This window comes from Saccoglossus kowalevskii, chromosome 9 (genome assembly GCF_978046115.1).
Source record: "Saccoglossus kowalevskii chromosome 9, keSacKowa6.1, whole genome shotgun sequence".
NCBI lineage: Eukaryota > Metazoa > Hemichordata > Enteropneusta > Harrimaniidae > Saccoglossus > Saccoglossus kowalevskii.
Genome location: NC_140649.1, coordinates 28,959,774 through 28,977,835, shown reverse-complemented (window position 1 = coordinate 28,977,835; position 18,062 = coordinate 28,959,774). Strand labels below are relative to the sequence as shown.

The following is an 18,062-nucleotide window of genomic DNA, read 5'->3' as shown; positions in this document are numbered from 1 at the left end:
GGATATGACACGATGTTAGAGAAGATAAGTTCGTATAATATGCTGTTAACGATTGCCTTATCTTTAAGAGTCAGTGCTTCAAGCGAGTTTATCTGTGATCAGCTCTGATACTACCCATAATGCACAACATTTGTGGACCACCACAGGTCGGTCATCACATATCTAAACACGTCGTCAAAGAACTATGCCGGCTCACATGAGAACATTACAAATAGCCTTATATATTATCGTCCCTGTAGTGGTATGTTGTACTTAAAGCAAACTTGTTTCAACGTCTTGTCGGTTTATTATAATATAACATTGTCCATATTTGAACGTCATGTGATGACACTGCTTGTGTGTACCTAATCGTGATTCATTGGCACATGAACGTCTATAATATTATGACGTGAAATCCGGCAAAGAAAAAAAAAAACAGCTCACAAATACAATACAATAATATACTGTGAAATATAATTCCCTATGCTAAAAATATATATCAAATTTCCTTGATATCGTTTTACTGTCATAAATTTGTTTCAGTAACGCCCTGTCTCGAAGTTTGTTGAAGTGTATTCAAGAAGGTCACCCGAGTACGAGCTGGATGTGCTAAACATACAGAGTACGATATATATGTATATATATATATATGCCCAATTTATGCCTTGAAGTAGCTCTATTATAGACTTACACGCTTGTCCATATCCCACGTTTACTGCACGGTGACTTCTGTGTGAACTTGTGTTAACATAACCGTTATTCTTTTGACGCGTTGGTATTTAATAAAAACAACAAAACAAAACTCACGCTTGAAAATCGCCACTAATCGTTACAAATTGCGACTTAGATGTTGTATAAGATTAAGACGCGATAAATGAAGTTGTCATGTGATAGCCTTGTCAACTTGTATGTTTTGTTACACTTGTATAGCGAAATGTCACGTGATTGGTATGGTAAAAACTCACTAGAACACCGGGAAGTTCTGTTATAGGGATGTGGTTGTTGGAAATTGTGTGATGTCTATGTCCGTTAGATAACATGAAGAGATGCTAACCATATGTAGTTTAGTGTTATGTAATATCCTGTTAACCTTTCATTTCTGCTTATACAAATATTGACCTGTAATGTGTTGATAAACATTGATTTTCCCACAATCCAATGCGCTCTTATAATGGAAATCACAAGTATGAGGTTTGACTTGGATGCGACTTGCACTAATTACCGCCGGTGACTCCTTCGATACCTTCCAATCACCTAAAAATACCTTATTAAAGCTTGGTAACGTCTCAGTTTGTACTCGTTGATCTGCGCAACAGTCAAAGTCGCCATCTTTGTTTATATGAGACCCATTTAACGTTGTCATTATTGAAACACTTACCCATTGCAACACAGTAAAAATAATTACAGAAACAAAATATAAAAATATGTTGGCGTTGATATCTGCTATGAATTAATTATACTTTTAAAAATGGTAATAACTTCCGCCGACGTGATGCTTACCACGCCACCAACGACCGCTGACGAGCATAAGTTGGCACAGGCACTTTTTACAACTTTCATTGGCTTTGAAAGAAAAAAAATGGTTTAAAAAAATAATGAATTCACACGACTTCTCAGTCTTACAAACACGTAACATCTGTTTTGTTTCAGAACGATGATCATCCCATTTCACCCTCGACTATCGGTGACGTCACGATGTCTGGCATTGACGATGACTTTACACAAGCAGCTTTGAAAAAGATTCGCAAGAACGCCATATCATGTGCCATGCTGACAGTCCTTGTCATAGTTATCGTAGTATTAGCGATAGTTGTCATTGGTAGGTAACGTTAATGTGGTGTAACTTTAGATCTGATATGGCACGCCCTCTAACAATAAAGTGTTGGTATGATATAGAATGTAGTTGTTATATATTAAGGTAGAAGCCTATTCATCAATGAAATCTGACGCAAGTACAAAATTATGTCTGTTTAGTCCAAAATTGTCAAAGCAAAAATACATATCAGACAAAATGTTGCATACATTTTAAAAGACAAATTGTACTCAAAAATATGTATGCTGTATTTGACATGTGAAATGGAATGGTTGTTATAACAAACATTTCTTTGTCGACATAATTTTCGATAATCAAAAAAACTTAACTATCGAGCTTTTATAATAGTAATTTATTCAATGAAAACAAACTTCCGTTATTTCTGTGAAGAAATAATAGTTTGTTATTCAGTTGCAGGTTAGATTTGTTCCCCAAAATTGAAACATCCGTTATTTTCCCATGTACTTTAAATCTGTCAAAGTTGGTGAGTAGTTAATAAATTAATAATTAATTAACGGGATTAACTGTTAACTTAATGATTAATTTTCTTCTATGCTATCGATAAAGAGCCATTGCTCGAAACGTCTAGCTATTTTAAATAGTTACTTAGGACTACGATTACCAAATATTATCTTCTATATAAAGTTTCTGAGTGGTGATATTTGTGATAACACAGTATTTGAACTCTATGCAGTCGTAGTTCATCAATCAACACCATCTCATTACTATGCTTGTATCAAAACTCCAGATAGTAAATGGTATAACTTTGATAATCAGTGTGACAGTATTTAATAGTGTAGGCACAGTTCAGACTGAACAAGTATATTTACTATTTTATTAAATTAGGCACCACTATTTGTTATCAAACAAGACAATTACATCAATAAAGAAGTTTTCGAATTGCTGTTTCAATCCTAAAACGTGTTTGTATTCAAAATGAATTATGACAATACATAATCACATTAAAAGAAATTTGTATAAATGAAATAATATTATGTAACAATGTGCAAGGTCAGCAGAGGTTAAATTTGATTGCAAATTATTAGGACAAGTTTCTCAAAACACACAAACACATAAAATATTGCTATTTCGTTGTTCCATGGCAGAATGGCTCCATAATTGTAGGAGTAGGCTTTTATCTTAAAGTCGACATGTCATCCTTTACGTCATAAAAGCGCCTGTGTCGCTAGATGGCGTAATGTAGTATGCACTTCATGATCATCTGTCCTCTATATACTGTTTTCATCTTCTCCTGCAGACTGAGGGAAGGGAATATGAAACAAAATATCTGTTGTAATATTCACAGTCAATTGTTTTATTTTGGTTCCAATAACTCGAATAAGACGTCGAAGCATTAGGATCAAAACCACTCTCTACCTCCTAAAGCATATTCCCCACCAACTGTTGCTTACATCCATTGTTTTGAGATGAAAGCAACTCTTTAAAGGATGACCCATATACTTTCGATAAATTACATTGGAGTCTATGCAATTAGAAAATTGCTATGTGGTTTTTTGTCACTCGATATTTAAGCAGAATAAAAGATGGCACTTAATAATTTGTGAAGCTATGAAATGTATTTCACCAGAAAATAACGAAAATATGTTCTTAAGGTGATAATAGGACGTGTTTTCACCTCCACCTTGAACTCCACCTTCACGAAACTTTAGTGTACACGTATATAATAAAACCATGTTGATTAGGTATTTGTGGATAAGTTTGGTTATATACATTTTTGATTTTTTTTCCTGATGTTAACTTTTGCTTGAGCGTTTAACATAACTTTGTTCACCTTCTGAAATTGAGAGAAAATAATTGAAACCTTTTGGCTTAGTGGAATGAATTGTTCAGTACTATTATTATATACGGAATTCACACATATATAAGGGTGTATACTCTTATGAGTCTTACATCTCAGTGCATTGAAGTTTGAACAGTTTATGGCACTAGTATTAGTGCTGGAAATAACCAAAACATATAAAATATACTTTTTAAATATCCTTAATTGTTTTACCGTCATTCATTAGTATGTTTATTTATCAATCTGTCATAAAATAAACAACGAACAAGGTTCTAATAGATTTGCTATGTTTTAATTTTGCTTTCAGTTTTATCAGTGCACAAAAAAAGGCCGCCTCATATTGTTCTAATACTAGCAGAGGATCTAGGGTGGAATGACGTAGGATGGCACAACCCAGATGTCATGATGCCCGTCCTCAATCAACTCGCCGCTGATGGCGTTATATTCAACCAAACATATGTCCAGCCTCTATGTACCCCGTAAGTAATAACACCGTACTGTGAGTGGAATGTAAATTACTACCTCGTGACTTGTAGAATTATGAAGGTACTCACTTCACATGAAACTAGAATATTTCAAGGACGTTATTAGGTTGTGACGTTTATGGAAATATGCTATAGTTTAAAAATTAGCAAGATTATACATTTAAAAAGTAAGTGTGGAACACGAAACAAATTGCCAAACAAACAGGACGATATATATTATTCTATATGCATGCACAAGTTCGCACAAGTCTAAGATAAACGTTTCGTAATGAAACACATGTGCGAATTTAGATCACTTGTGTATACGTTGTGTATAAGTTGTGTAAGATAGTTTTATTGCACGGCTTCTCTCGATGTTAATAAAGTCGTCCTACTTTCTTAGATAATTCGTAATGTGGACCTCAGTAAGCCGATTGCCATGAATTACCCTCAGTGCTCTCATTTGGAATAATTTAATTCTTGGTTGCGAATAGCATTGTTACCCTGGCTCATGTTCATGTTCATACCTCACACATAAATCAAGTTCACCTCGATAAACCTCAAAGCTGGACAGCAGACAACATTTTATTGTCTTCAGTTCCTGGGCTTAACTACTACACTACTTCTTTATCGTCGACCAGTTTATCATTATTGAAAGTAGATCATATACTACTTTGTGTGTTGTCACTGGTACTATGGTTCAAATTTTAAACTCTTCGATACTCCACCCCACCAAAGTCATCTTTAATCTAATAAAATAAATTATCTCACCAATTCTATGATACAGATCAATTTTTTTGTCTTCTCAATTACTCTATAAATAACTGCTCACTGCTAGCATCGTCGTTCTTCTCCGTAAATAACCAAGCAATCAATTTGATTAGTTTATATAATAATATATTTATCCAGTACCATTGGCCATAGGCCATAATGTACACACTTAAATGTAACAAAAATAAATAAATAGATAGATCGTTTGACAAGAATAACCACTACTACTACTTGTCTGAATATTACAAACTTATACTTCACCTATGAATACTAAATTATATTTATATTTCAGTTAAATTTCCTTCTAACAAACTATGAAGTTTTTGTAAAGAATAAAATATGTATTTTGCACGATTTTGTGTTGTATGTGTATGTGTATTTTCAGATTGCAGTAGCAAAATAAATTTCCATTCAAGCGCTGGGCAATAGTAAAACTTGTTTATAAAACGAGTTCTAATTTCCTCAAATTTGGGACATTGTAATAGAAAGTGGAACTCGTTTTCAATGTGATTACAACCAAGAGGACACAATCTTTGGTCAAGTGGTATTCCCAATGCCCTACCCTTTTCAATCATGAGATCATGAGTAGATATCCTGAAACAAGTGAGAGATTTTCTAAAAACACTTATGGTGATAGAATCCAGATATTTTTCCCCGGCTAAGATTTTTTTTTTTAATTTAGAATAAATGCATAATTTTGAACTATTACCAATCTGATCATGCCACTGTTGCTGAGAAATATATTAGTTTATATAGCCAAATAGTAAGTCAAATAATCTTTTATACCCCCCAGATATATTACTACAAATATCATCATACATTATTCAGTTGGTTAAGCCAACATCCATGCACGCTACTTCCACTATATAAATTCTTATATCAGGTGCACCCGGTTATCGGCGACGTGTTTCATATATAACCCCGGTGCGGGTACAACATTACAGCGAATATTATCTCTAAATGTAACATCTTAACTGATTTGATATATGTACATTTCATTCTACAGATCGAGAGTTTCACTAATGACGGGTTATTATCCATTTAGAACTGGAAATCAGGTAATGAGATGTGTTATAATAACCTCATTATATTTTTTGTTGTCAATGTTGAAAGGTGGTTCACTTTAGCCCTGGACAATTATTGTGCAAAATAAAAGAACCATATTTATGAAAGCGTGATGGAATTAAACACATATTTTTAACTTAATTGCCAACGATGTTATTATGGGTGAGCTGGTGAGTTATATTTGTATGTCAGTTTTGTTGTGTGTTTTTCTGTTTATGTTTATGTATATCCATGTATGAATTTCGTACTTTTTAACCCAAACTATATAAAAGTTTTATTATCGATCAGTATAATATTATCGATTTTTTGGGTGTTTTGCGTAAAAAAAAGTCCAAGAAATTTTGTGAAAAACGTGAAAAATAGTTCTAGTGAGTATAATGCGCCCTCTGACGTGTTATTCATAAATAGATTTTTTTTTATATTCAGCATCAAATTCTATTCAACCTTCACCCTAGTGGGCTTCCATTGGAGTTTAAATTATTACCAGAAAGACTTAAAGATGTTGGCTATCTTACTCATAATATTGGCAAGTAAGTAGATCGCGATGTTTATCAGCGAATTCGTGTGCACAATACCCTCCTACATGCTTATACTATGTGTGATACGATATCTGTATGATGCCGTATTACTACCAAATATATCACATGTTAAATCCGCCAAATCTATTGTGATATATAACTTTATTTGTAGGTGGGATTTGGGATTCTGTAAGGAGGAATATCTACCAACTAGACGTGGCTTTGATTCACACTATGGCTCATGGACAGGCGGAACTACACATTATGGTAAAATTGCAACAGATACTTGCGGAAAAAGTAAGTATATCATAAGTCCAAATATCAGTTTAACTCCCGCTCATCTCTCGGTCAATAAACAAATTAATCTACCAATCAGAGAACGGGACCAGCGACTTGGTATTCATTTGTGCTTCTTCACGTGGATATTTTTATTTAGTTAACTAAAACGTGTTTTGTCTTTCCAGCTGCAGTCGGGTATGATTTCCGTGACAACACCGGTGTGGTACAAGAAAGTGATACTTATCTCACGGCGAGTATAAATAATAGTAATACAAATGTCACAGAACTGGAACTAAGAACTTTGTCTCAGCTGGGCTGTGATTCGAGCCGTTGAGGTCCTATAGCCAAAATCCCTCACTGTGCTAACGTTATTTTGACCTAGGTGTAATTATATCCCCATAATACTATTATACATCTTTTTCTCCAAGGTGAGGGGATGCCGAAATACAAATAGTTTAGAACAGAATCAGCGAACTTCTTTGTGTAGAGTCCGGTCAAACCCTGGTGGCAGCCTTTTTTGTATTAGTCCCCGTTTCAGGCGGTATAGTTTCTTATTTCCGGTCTCTAACATTGTCTCAGAAATTCTGCAGCAGATATCGAGTATTTTATAATTAAATGACGGGGACTGTGACATTTATGTCTTGTTATTATTAGAGGATGCATTTTCTAATATGGTAGGGTAAAAATATCCCCGTAAAATACCGCAAAATTACCTCACACTGAAACGTTTCGGTGACAGATGTATAATAATGTGGTTTAGTCTCAGACAGACACTAACGCTGAGATCGACAGTTTTTTAATGAATAATAATGCAAGAATGAGACAAAATGTGATACCCCTGACCCCTGATTTTTATCTTGAAAAGTACAAGCCTGATTGTTTTGATACTTTGTGGGCAGATCTCGCTTAGATTGTCCATTTCAACATGATATCTTTTATTCTCTAATTTTGGTTAAAAGTAATATTTTTGACTTCTTGTTGATAGACGCAAATACTTTGATATTATACATATAGATACCTCAGGTGGTCCTCTTTCAGAATTGTTCATTTCATGACGCTATCGTTAATTCTTTAATTGAAATGTGCATTGTTATCTCAGCTGAGAGGCTGCTTGTTTATGATTAACACACCATCAATCTTTGTTCGCAAATAATTATGACTTTGTGACATGAAGAAACAAGTAATGTAAACACAATTTTTGCTATTTGAAATATATATTTTTAAATCTTGAGAAGTCAACATGTATTGCTAATGCATAAAAGTTTAAAGTATTAATTGCATATCTTCTCTTTCATCCCCACAGTTCATGCTTGCTGAGAGAGCAGTGGAAATAATAAAGGGTCATTCCACAAAATGTCCACTATTTCTTCAGTTTTCTCTGGATATACCTGGAAAGATTCCGGAGGTAAATCGTTACTTATTCCGTGGATTGACTTGGTGCATTGGAAGTATAAACTAAAAGCATAGCATGATAGCAATTTTGACATTCTCACATGCATTTGTCTCTGTGTGTTTGTTTTCTAGGACCTGGTACATTGGAAATATAAACTAAAAACATAGCATGATAGCAATTTTGACATTCTCACATGCATTTGTGTGTCTGTTTTCTAGGTTCCACCTGAGTATGAAGCGAAATATTCGTATATCGCAGATGAAAGAACGCGGAAATTTTACGGTATGTGATAAATATCAAACACTATTAAACTTAGATAATGCATTCAATTATGCTTTTTGAGATCATGAAGAATTATGGTAAAAGTTGTAGAGACACCAGATATAAAAACAACCCTGGATTCCTGTCTTTGAACTATTACCATTGTCATGAAAGTAACCGCGCTTAGAACGGATTCTGGTCCTCCAATTAAGTTGTGTAAAATGACTCTTTCAGGGAAGATGTCTGTAATGGATGATGCTATTAGCAGTGTGGTCGAAGCGTTGAAGACTAGTGCATTATGGGAAGATACGCTATTTATATTCATCAGCGACGTAAGTGATGAAAATTGGTGTGTTGTATGTTAGCTGACGACTTGTTGGTTATGTAATAGTTAAATAATGATCGCATGGTGATAAGAATACTGTGATCATGATTTGAATATTTGTACCGTGGTGATTGAGAATTCAGTAATGAATAATGTATCGCTGTTTATCGTAGCGGTACCCTGATCTCGTCTAACATAACCTGGTTATGGCATATAACCACGAACATTTTATAACTAACTTCAGACAATTTAAGAAAAAATTATAGAAATATGAGATTGTTTTGTATTATGTTTAAAATCATTATTTTAGAAATTGATTGAAAGATAAAGATTCACAATTTGATCTGGAATCTGCTGTCTCATACCTAATGAACAGTTCATATCAATTTTGACATGAACATACAACAAAAGAAAATAAATGTAGGGAAAGGGGTTCGAGTCGTGGAATAAAGGAGACTAAGACGGGGTGTGTCTAGTTTGAACACGAAGCAGCAACTGATTTAATCATGAAAATTAAGTAACTAAATACTGTTAAAAGTCAATATTTGTTTAAGCAGAAAACTGCATATTTTTAGGCATCTGTTCATCTTCTCTAGGCTGTCACAACTTACATATTTTTCGACAATAATAATGAAAATTGAATAAAAATGTTTAAACACTCGAATTACCGTATCCGTTCTGACTGACAAGCCGCTCTTGTGTAGTTACAATTAATGTGAACAAATATGTCAAAAGTTGTAATTGGGATTGTAACTTGAATACTCATCTATAATGTATATAATTAATGTCCGTTTACTTCTATTTATTCACACAGAATGGAGCGTTAGCATGTTCATCCGGCTCTAATTGGCCATTCCGAGGCACGATTGCAACTTTGTTTGAGGGCGCTACTCGTGTACCAGCTTTTGCCCATGGAAATATGTTGAAGCGGACTGGATATGTAAATAATCAGTAAGTCTTAGTTTTTTACGATCATTAGATTGCTAAGTTATATATCACATAAATAATATTATTATACATCTGTCACCGTAACGCCATATGTTACAGCATGCCGTAATTTTGCGGTATTTACGAGGTACTTTCATTCTACCATATTAGGAAATGTGAATTCCAAATATAGAATGATTACGAGCGTAAGCGCATTGACACGCAGATCGCCGCAAACCAACCGATCTGACACATACCGCGCGTGGAACTACGGGAAAAGTGGTCGGAACTATTTCCACACTGTGCCAACACAGATGGCGCTATTCGGTTGGTTTGCGGCAATTTGCTTGTCAATACAATATTGAGAAACATTAGACCTTTAACCTCGCAATTTACATACATTTTAATGTTAATAAGATAAGACATGCTGATGAGTGTTGTGCGGTATTTTAATTGATCAATTCATTAAAGATTCAATCTTGCTAAAAAATAAGGAGAGAATGTGTTCAAAACAAGAAAAAAAAAATACTTGTATATAGTTCCGCAGAAGAAACGCTGACTAAAATGGTGGATGATTGATATTTAGCCTTCAGAGACTAGGTCTTTACTAGACTCGTCACATCCGACAATGTACAACACACACTTACATAAGGTAAGGTTCATGCCAGGTGCGGCCACGTATATGCAGTCGGTCCGGCAAACCATTTATTTAACAAAACATACTAATAAAGCCGACTAAAAACGGCTGCCATTACATTGCATGTAGTGTTCAAATTGAAATAAACTAAATGAGAGAAAAAATACATGAACTGCAAAAAATATCGACTATTGATGCTCGAAATCAACATTACTCGGTTAAAGAAACATTTAAAATAACTGACAAAAAACATCGACAAAATAGTAACCCCCGTTACTGGCACGCCGACCGCCCAGGAAAAACCAGGAATAAAAAACCCTTTGAGGAAAAAATACCTGGAAACCTGTACCCGTCGCACTGTCGATCGTACCCAGGGGAAGGTGGCGGGTGTCGCCCTGTATTATACAACAAACTTACAAAACAACAAGTTGAAAACTGCACTGTAGCGAGACTGGCCTAGATTGACATTCAACCTTCTGTCCTCCACTTAAATACCCCTTGTCACATGACCCCACATACCATACCCGTCTGTTTGCCATCTCGCACAGACAATAGTTACCCGCTATACTGCGAAACGCGGTTAACAATATTTATGCGTCATAAGACACAGGTCTGTGCTGAATAGCGCCACCTGTGTTGACACAATGGCGTAAGCGTCCTCTAATAATAGAAACAAACATGGCTGCCACCAGAATTTGACCGGATTCAACACAAAGATTCCAGTCGCTGATTCTGTTCTAAACATTTTGGATTTCGGCGTTCCCATGACGTATATCAATATATGGTCATATGTGTATATTAACGTGAATTAAAAAGAAGAAACAGCAGCATATCCAGAGTCAAATAGTTCAGACATGTGTAGCATGCTTGCTGAATTGTTGCTACAATGCCAACAAGTTATTTCTGCGAATAATAACTGTAATATTAATATTCATATCAACCCTCAGAGCCTATTTGTGGTTGCGTGGTCCTGGTCGGAAACGTATGTGGGGCATTCTTTTGTATTGATAACCCTTCACATAACTATAGTAGTACCTTTATTTTTTACTATAAATTATTTCATATTTTAGGTTATGGCACATGGTTGATTTGCATCAAACGATACTTTCGTTGGCTGGGGCTGAATCTGGTGAGTTGTAAACCTCTGTGAAAGCAATATTCAGAGTATTCTATCGCAAATTTTTAGAAAATGATTTGTGTTTGAATATTTTTTTTTCGTGTTATACCTGACAGCATCTGGAATTGATGGGATGAATATGTGGGAGACATTCTCGGAAGATAAACAATCGCCAAGAAAGGAGATCGTATACAATATCGATGATGACGAGTTGTCCCCTGGTGCTGCCATCAGGTTTGTGGACACTGTTTATCCAACATATAGAACACGAGCAAATTTGAAATAGAAAGTGATAACTTTGATCTATTAATGAATAAGTTCCTTGTGTGAAGGTGACCTGACGTACGTAACTCAAATCCGCCAGTGTTTTCATCCTAAATTCGGTAGATGTACGTAACGCAGTCCCATAACCAAACGATAATATGCACCCAACTAAAGCCACTATGATGAGTCCTGTATAATATTTTACCTATGGCCTAATGAACTTCTATATACCACATGAATCGTAAATATAAATTATAACGAATGATTAGCTTCAACAACTCAAAGAAAACACTCAACTGTTGTGTGTGTCATATATTTGATATCATTTGTTGATATTTATAATTTGTTCCCTACTTAAAACTGTAAGGATGTTATTCATCAAAAAACCACGATAGAAACTTTCCGTTTTCGTCATTGGAAATCCCTTTGGGGAAAATCTGAAAAGAACTGACTGTAACAAAACAATTCAGAAATAATTAATCCACAACGATGTGTGTTTCATATGTATATCTGTGATAATTATCTTAATTACCGACTTCACAAGAGTATTACAAAACATCTAGTAATACAGATAATTCGCTATGTTTTGACATTTTTTTCGTCTTGAATTGTGACTTACAGAATCTGTAAAATAAAAAAATATAAATTATTTATGATCAATAACTTTTATAAATATAATTTTACTAGGTAAAATTACTTTTAAAATACTAATAAGTTTGCTGCCAGAAAAGAACGAATTTCACAATGTCGAAAACGAAACGTCTTTATTCCATTTTTTTCAGTCTTTGTTAATTAAATATTATGTTTGGTTTGTATTTGGTATATTAATACAAATATAATGTTCATCCCAGAGATTGTGGTTTTAATGGTCTGTCAGAACTCATTGCCAATCTTCGTTGTGAGCTATTATCTATCTATTCTTTTCTGCTTTATGTTTTGTATGTGTTACATACAATCTATCTCTGCTCCTGTCATAACATTTACTCTGCATTTTTTTGTATATGTCTAGAGTCGGGGATTATAAGCTGATAACCGGAAATCCAGATTTATTGTATCCATGTCGACTGGCTAATGAATCAGGTAAATACACGTAGAATTCTCAATGGAAACTTCAAAATGTCAGAACCCACACTAGAAAAATCGCATTCAGCAACTACAGTTTCTCAAATATAAAAAAGGACATTGCGGCTAAGCACGCCTTATTTGACCATTACTATACTGGAAAAAAGGTTACTTCCATTATTACAGCATGCCAAACGTGGTGCTAGGAAAGCGTGGAATATCAGTGAATTTAAATTGAATGATAAAATAAATTTATATGTCATATTTATTTCAGATGGTTGGTATAACTTTGGTGACATTCCTATACACGTGTTTCGAGGTGACACCACTGGAATGGACTTTCCACCTCCATCGAACGTGACATACTTGTTCAATATCAAAGGTATGAAAAATATCTCAGTTCAATCACCGTTCTAGAGTGTTGCCGTACTGAGAACACGAAAATTCGCATCGTTGTTATATGAATGAAAGTGAATCCTGAGGGCACATTCATCAAGCCAGTCTTACCACTTTATTTCACGGACCAACGACATTAATGCACACTAGTTTGCGCGACCACGTAACAAACATGCATGTATATGTCATTGGAACTACTTTAAAACCCAGGCAATATACATGTGAACGTGGCCGATACTGTATTTCACGTGATGGGTGTATCCACTATTCAACACATTGGAAAATAAAACACTCTAAATAAAACTGGAGATGTCAACTTCCGCCAGATTTTCTCAATATTCATATCAATCCTCAGAACTACTTCGTGGTTGCGTGGTCCTAGTCGGAAACGTGTTTAGGGACATTCATCTTTTGATCTAAAAATAAACCAGACCTTGCATGTCGCATGGGGAGCTTGTGTGTGAAATTTGAAGACGATAAATATATTTTCCTTTGAGATTTATTGCGAACACGATCTATGTAAGTTAAGTGTGGCTACAAACACTAATTACCGTTAAAATACAGTCCACTGTCAACAGGGATATTTTACTCGTCCGATTTAATAATTACCGCCTTTGAAATTAGCACTCAAAAGTCTGAAAAATGTATTGCCGACCATAAAAACACATCGGAATAACATGCTCTGTGTAATGTATGTATTCATGCTTGTACCGATGCTCACTTGTTATTCAATGTTACGTCATTGATAGGTCATGAATACAGTTCACCAGTCTTCAACACGGCGTCATAGTATTTACGACTCGTCAATTTTACACAATTTACGTCGCCATCTTGGATTAATGATTGACAAGTAAAGACAGTGCCCACTTGTCGCTGATTGGCTAATAAAGAGGGTAAAAGTTAAACTCAGGACAGCATTGAATGGCTACTTGCGCTGTCAATCACTTTGAACTTTTGAAATGGTGTCATATCACATGGGTTACATAGAGCACTTGTGTGTAAAGTATGAAGTTTCTAGTTATTTCCTCCTTCGAGTATTACACACAGGCAAGCATGTATGCTTAGCAATAAGACATACTTCTTTAACAACACGCTGTCTCTATTTCATTGTAGATGATCCAGAGGAACGAAACAACACCGCCGAACTCTATCCAGAGATAGTACAAGAATTACATCATCGATTGGACGAACACCGTAAACATCTAGTTCCGGCGGTAAACCAAACACCTGACGTATCCGGAGACCCCAAAAACTTCGGTGGTGTTTGGTCAGCTGGGTGGTGTTGATACTTTATGTGACATATGCCTTCGTATATTTTTAAAGACATTTACATGTTATTGTCGCACAAAAGTTTACAGACATATTCACTACTTTTTAGCTCCTCTGTTGACTTTGTCGAGCGGAGCTTATCACATGAGTGATTGTCCGTCGTCGTCTGTCGTCGTCCGTGTCAATGTTTTACTTTTTCGACTTCTTCTTGAAAACTACAAGCCTGCTTTGATACTTGGTGTATATGTACCTTGGGTAGACCTCTCTCAGATTTGTTTATTTCAGATGATATCTTCTATTCTCTAATTTTGGTGAATATTTTTGTCATTTTTGGTAAAAAGTGATATTTTCAACTTCTTGTTAATAACCGCAAGTCCAATTGTTTTGATATTACATATATAGGTACTACATGTGGACCTCTCTCAGATTTGTTCATTTCATAATGATATCTTTAATTTTTCTAATTTTGGTGAATATTTTTGTCATTTTTGGTAAAAAGTGATATTTTCGACTTCTTGTTAAAAACCTCAAGTCCAATTGCTTTGATATTACATATATAGGTACTACATGTGGACCTCTCTCAGATTTGTTCATTTCATGATGATATCTTTAATTTTCTAATTTTGATGAATATTTTTGTAATTTTTGGTAAAAAGTGATATTTTCGACTTCTTGTTGAAAACCGCAAGTCCAATTGCTTTGATATATTATACATATAGGAACTACATGTGGACCTCTCTCAGATTTGTTTAATTGCCATGTGCATTGCTAACAGCGGAGCTATCTCAGCCGACAGGCTGCTTGTTTCTTAAATTTGTATGTATTTGGTAGGCAACCTTGTCGTGTCGTGTTGATACTGGATTTGGGGTTATTTGTTTTTTTTACTGTAATTACATGTCTACTTGAATCGTTTTAGCTGAGCTGCATTATGTCGCTTTCGGCGTGATTCGGAAAAAAAACATGGGAGAGAAAAGAATATTAAACGTATGGTTGGTCGTGAATTACCAATATCACAGAGGAAATGAAGGTGTTTTTGTTCCCTCAAAATATCAAGTTTAAAGGGGTGGGCGTCGCGCCTAGTAGTATTCGATACGGGACTTATAGCGATGTACACTACGCCTGTAAAATACATTTAGTAAATGGAATTCGAATACGCTAAATTACGTTAGCGTGGCCGTGGATTACCACGCAGTTCTATTGGCAAGTAAACCCTAACCACCATATGGCCAAGATGGTGAAATCGTTCTGTGCGAAAGATCACAAGCCTAGCATTTCTGCAAAATTCTTTTAAAATCTTAATAAGACGCTTCTAACATGGCAATCATATTTCATGATCTATATGCGAAGGGTGACTGATTTCAAATTAAACTATACTTTGAATGGTGTGCATTTTATAACCAACCCATGACATGGCAAGAAATTTCAACAATGTTCTAAATCTAAGTCTCTCTTGTTGTGCGTGGTTCAAATCATTCCGCTACGAGCAGTCACCTGTGATATACACAATTGCCTCGCCTTTCTCTTTATTCAACATCACACTCAATGTAATGTAGCAGCCAATAAAATGTATTGTTTAATAATTTATTTTTTGGAATATGAGAAACCATGTATCGAACCACGTATCAAAGGGCACAAATGAAAGTGAATATACATGGATACAGGTTATTATAGCGCCGTGCAACTTGAATAACAGTATGTGATTTTATTGTGTGCACTGACGTGTCGGTAAACACATCGAGTGGCATCGTGGAAGCACTATTAAAATGCCATCACTCAAATCATCACCCAATCACTAACGTTATTTTGGCGTCACGTTGCCTATCCTCGTGACTGAAGTTATACACCGAGAAACAGGTTCGTGTCTAGTTCTCGGGCGAACACCGGATCACCAGAACATGTACATGTTTTTCTAGTCCCCTGGGAGAGGACTTTTATGGGGTACTGGGTTTTTGTGTACTATCCTGAGATAGGGTTGGCGGTCTGGTTTACCACCTGACCAGACGACATTTTGTACTGGTGGCGATGAGGGCGAGTTGCTAGAGCGCCACCACAGTTAGTCCCCCCTACACTGGTTTCGATTTTTCGAAAGGAAAAATGCAACAACAAAAGCAACAACAAATTCAGCAAATATTTCATAAATGAAATCGTTTTTGGTTCACAAATGCGTGTAGCGTGTTTACTGTTTGGCGTAATAAAATGGAAATGAATGACATAAAATAAAATGCAATTTACAAACAAATCGGATGTAAGCATCAAATATGAATTTACATCGTATAATTGCATTTATTGTAACAGTTAACTTATGATGTTTTTTGGTGAGTAAAATATCTGACGTCGGAACGTAGTTTCGTTGTGCATATATACAATGTGCATGTTCGTAACTGAAATGTGGTCAGCACTGGTTAGGTTGCCAGTGTTGTTTTGTTTGGGTTTGGAGATCCACTCTGTGTACCATTGTTATTGTTTCACCTCGGGCCACCTGATTCAAAATATATACACTGGTTCAAAATATATCAACGTGTTTGGTCGTGTAGGTAATATGAGAAGATGTACTAGCTGCTTTTTCCTTATGACCTTGATCTTTAAGCTTGCCAACTCTTTCTCATTAAATGTTTGTAAAATTTATGTTTAAGTCAAATCAAAATGTGTCATAACTGATCATTTTACTGCACATATATGCAATGCAACTCCATTGTAATAAAAAACAATTGTCTAAAAAAACTGTCTAAATTGTATGTCAAACTTGATAATATTGTGACGTTAAATGCGGGGGGGGGGCCTTTATGGGGCTACACCGTATTCAGGATCGGGGAGCTTGTCTTTAATACCGGTCTTTGTCTTTGGTAGCGTGCTTATCTTATAAGTCTCCTCCCTCTCAGCTCGTCCGCTGTCACAGGGTGGGGATCGTTTGGTGAATGTATATCACCACAACTGAGACTGTGCAGAGAAAGAAATATACCAGTAACGATTATAACAAATCAACACAACACAATATATACGGTTTCCTGTACTTTAATAAACAAATAACAGGGATGCTGGTCACTGGAACCAGCAAGGAGGGGGATACACTGTAAAATAAAATAAATTAGAGACTTGATCGATGCTGCAGGGAACACTCCACTCTCCATTGGACAGCAATGTGCAATGTTGCGTTCCTTGGTATCTGGCACACTGTCGAAGCAGCTGCACTACAATTTAAACTCGTGCTCTGTGTCCAGGGAGTATCAGCAACTGCTCTGCTATCTGCTGCTACTGGTAGCACTGGTACAACGGGAGTAGTTCAGGCAGTGAGCTTCAGTGGTTCATGTTGATCAGCAGGGATTACTGCACAGCACGTCTGCATATGTACCCCTATATAGGGTACAGCTCACTGGAGTCAGGAATCAGCATCATAAGATGTTACAGGATCAAGTCAGGTCACCTTCCTGACTAAAGATTTTCCCTTATGTCTCAACTTAAATACTCTAGCTAATTTATGGCCATGCAAATAATAAAATGTATATAACGAAATGATTGGTTATCTCGAAATAGCCGACAAATCAGTGTACAGAGGATGCCAATTTTGGTAGTGGAATAAACCACTCTTAATCCAAGCTCTACCAATTTAAAGTAGGAGACTCGGGTCAATGATGTCATATCTATTTTCATTGCCAACAACACTGGGCTCAGCACATTCCAAGGTTTTTCACAATCACCATGTCACTGTCTGAGACATACCATT

General features: G+C 35.6%; 1 protein-coding gene across 1 annotated transcript; it reads left to right on the top strand.

Moving 5' to 3' along the window:
- The first annotated feature begins 1,731 nt into the window (after positions 1-1,731).
- On the top strand, positions 1,732-17,062 carry LOC102805297 (arylsulfatase B-like). The gene is made up of 15 exons (XM_006812544.3): positions 1,732-1,798; positions 3,901-4,072; positions 5,835-5,886; positions 6,320-6,423; positions 6,584-6,708; positions 6,876-6,940; positions 7,994-8,095; positions 8,302-8,365; positions 8,579-8,676; positions 9,484-9,620; positions 11,304-11,362; positions 11,467-11,584; positions 12,624-12,694; positions 12,951-13,058; positions 14,186-17,062. The coding sequence occupies exons 1-15, from the start codon at positions 1,747-1,749 to the stop codon at positions 14,356-14,358; spliced, it is 1,500 nt and encodes a 499-aa protein (XP_006812607.2). The 5' UTR covers positions 1,732-1,746; the 3' UTR covers positions 14,359-17,062.
- Positions 17,063-18,062: the final 1,000 nt, after the last annotated feature.

Excerpts from the sequence above, each read along its gene's own strand:
- LOC102805297 (XM_006812544.3), top strand. The coding sequence starts at position 1,747 with ATGCTGACAGTCCTTGTCATAGTTATCGTAGTATTAGCGATAGTTGTC. Across the intron at positions 6,709-6,875 it reads AACAGATACTTGCGGAAAAA|CTGCAGTCGGGTATGATTTC; the intron begins GTAAGTATATCA and ends TTGTCTTTCCAG. Across the intron at positions 8,677-9,483 it reads TATTTATATTCATCAGCGAC|AATGGAGCGTTAGCATGTTC; the intron begins GTAAGTGATGAA and ends TTATTCACACAG.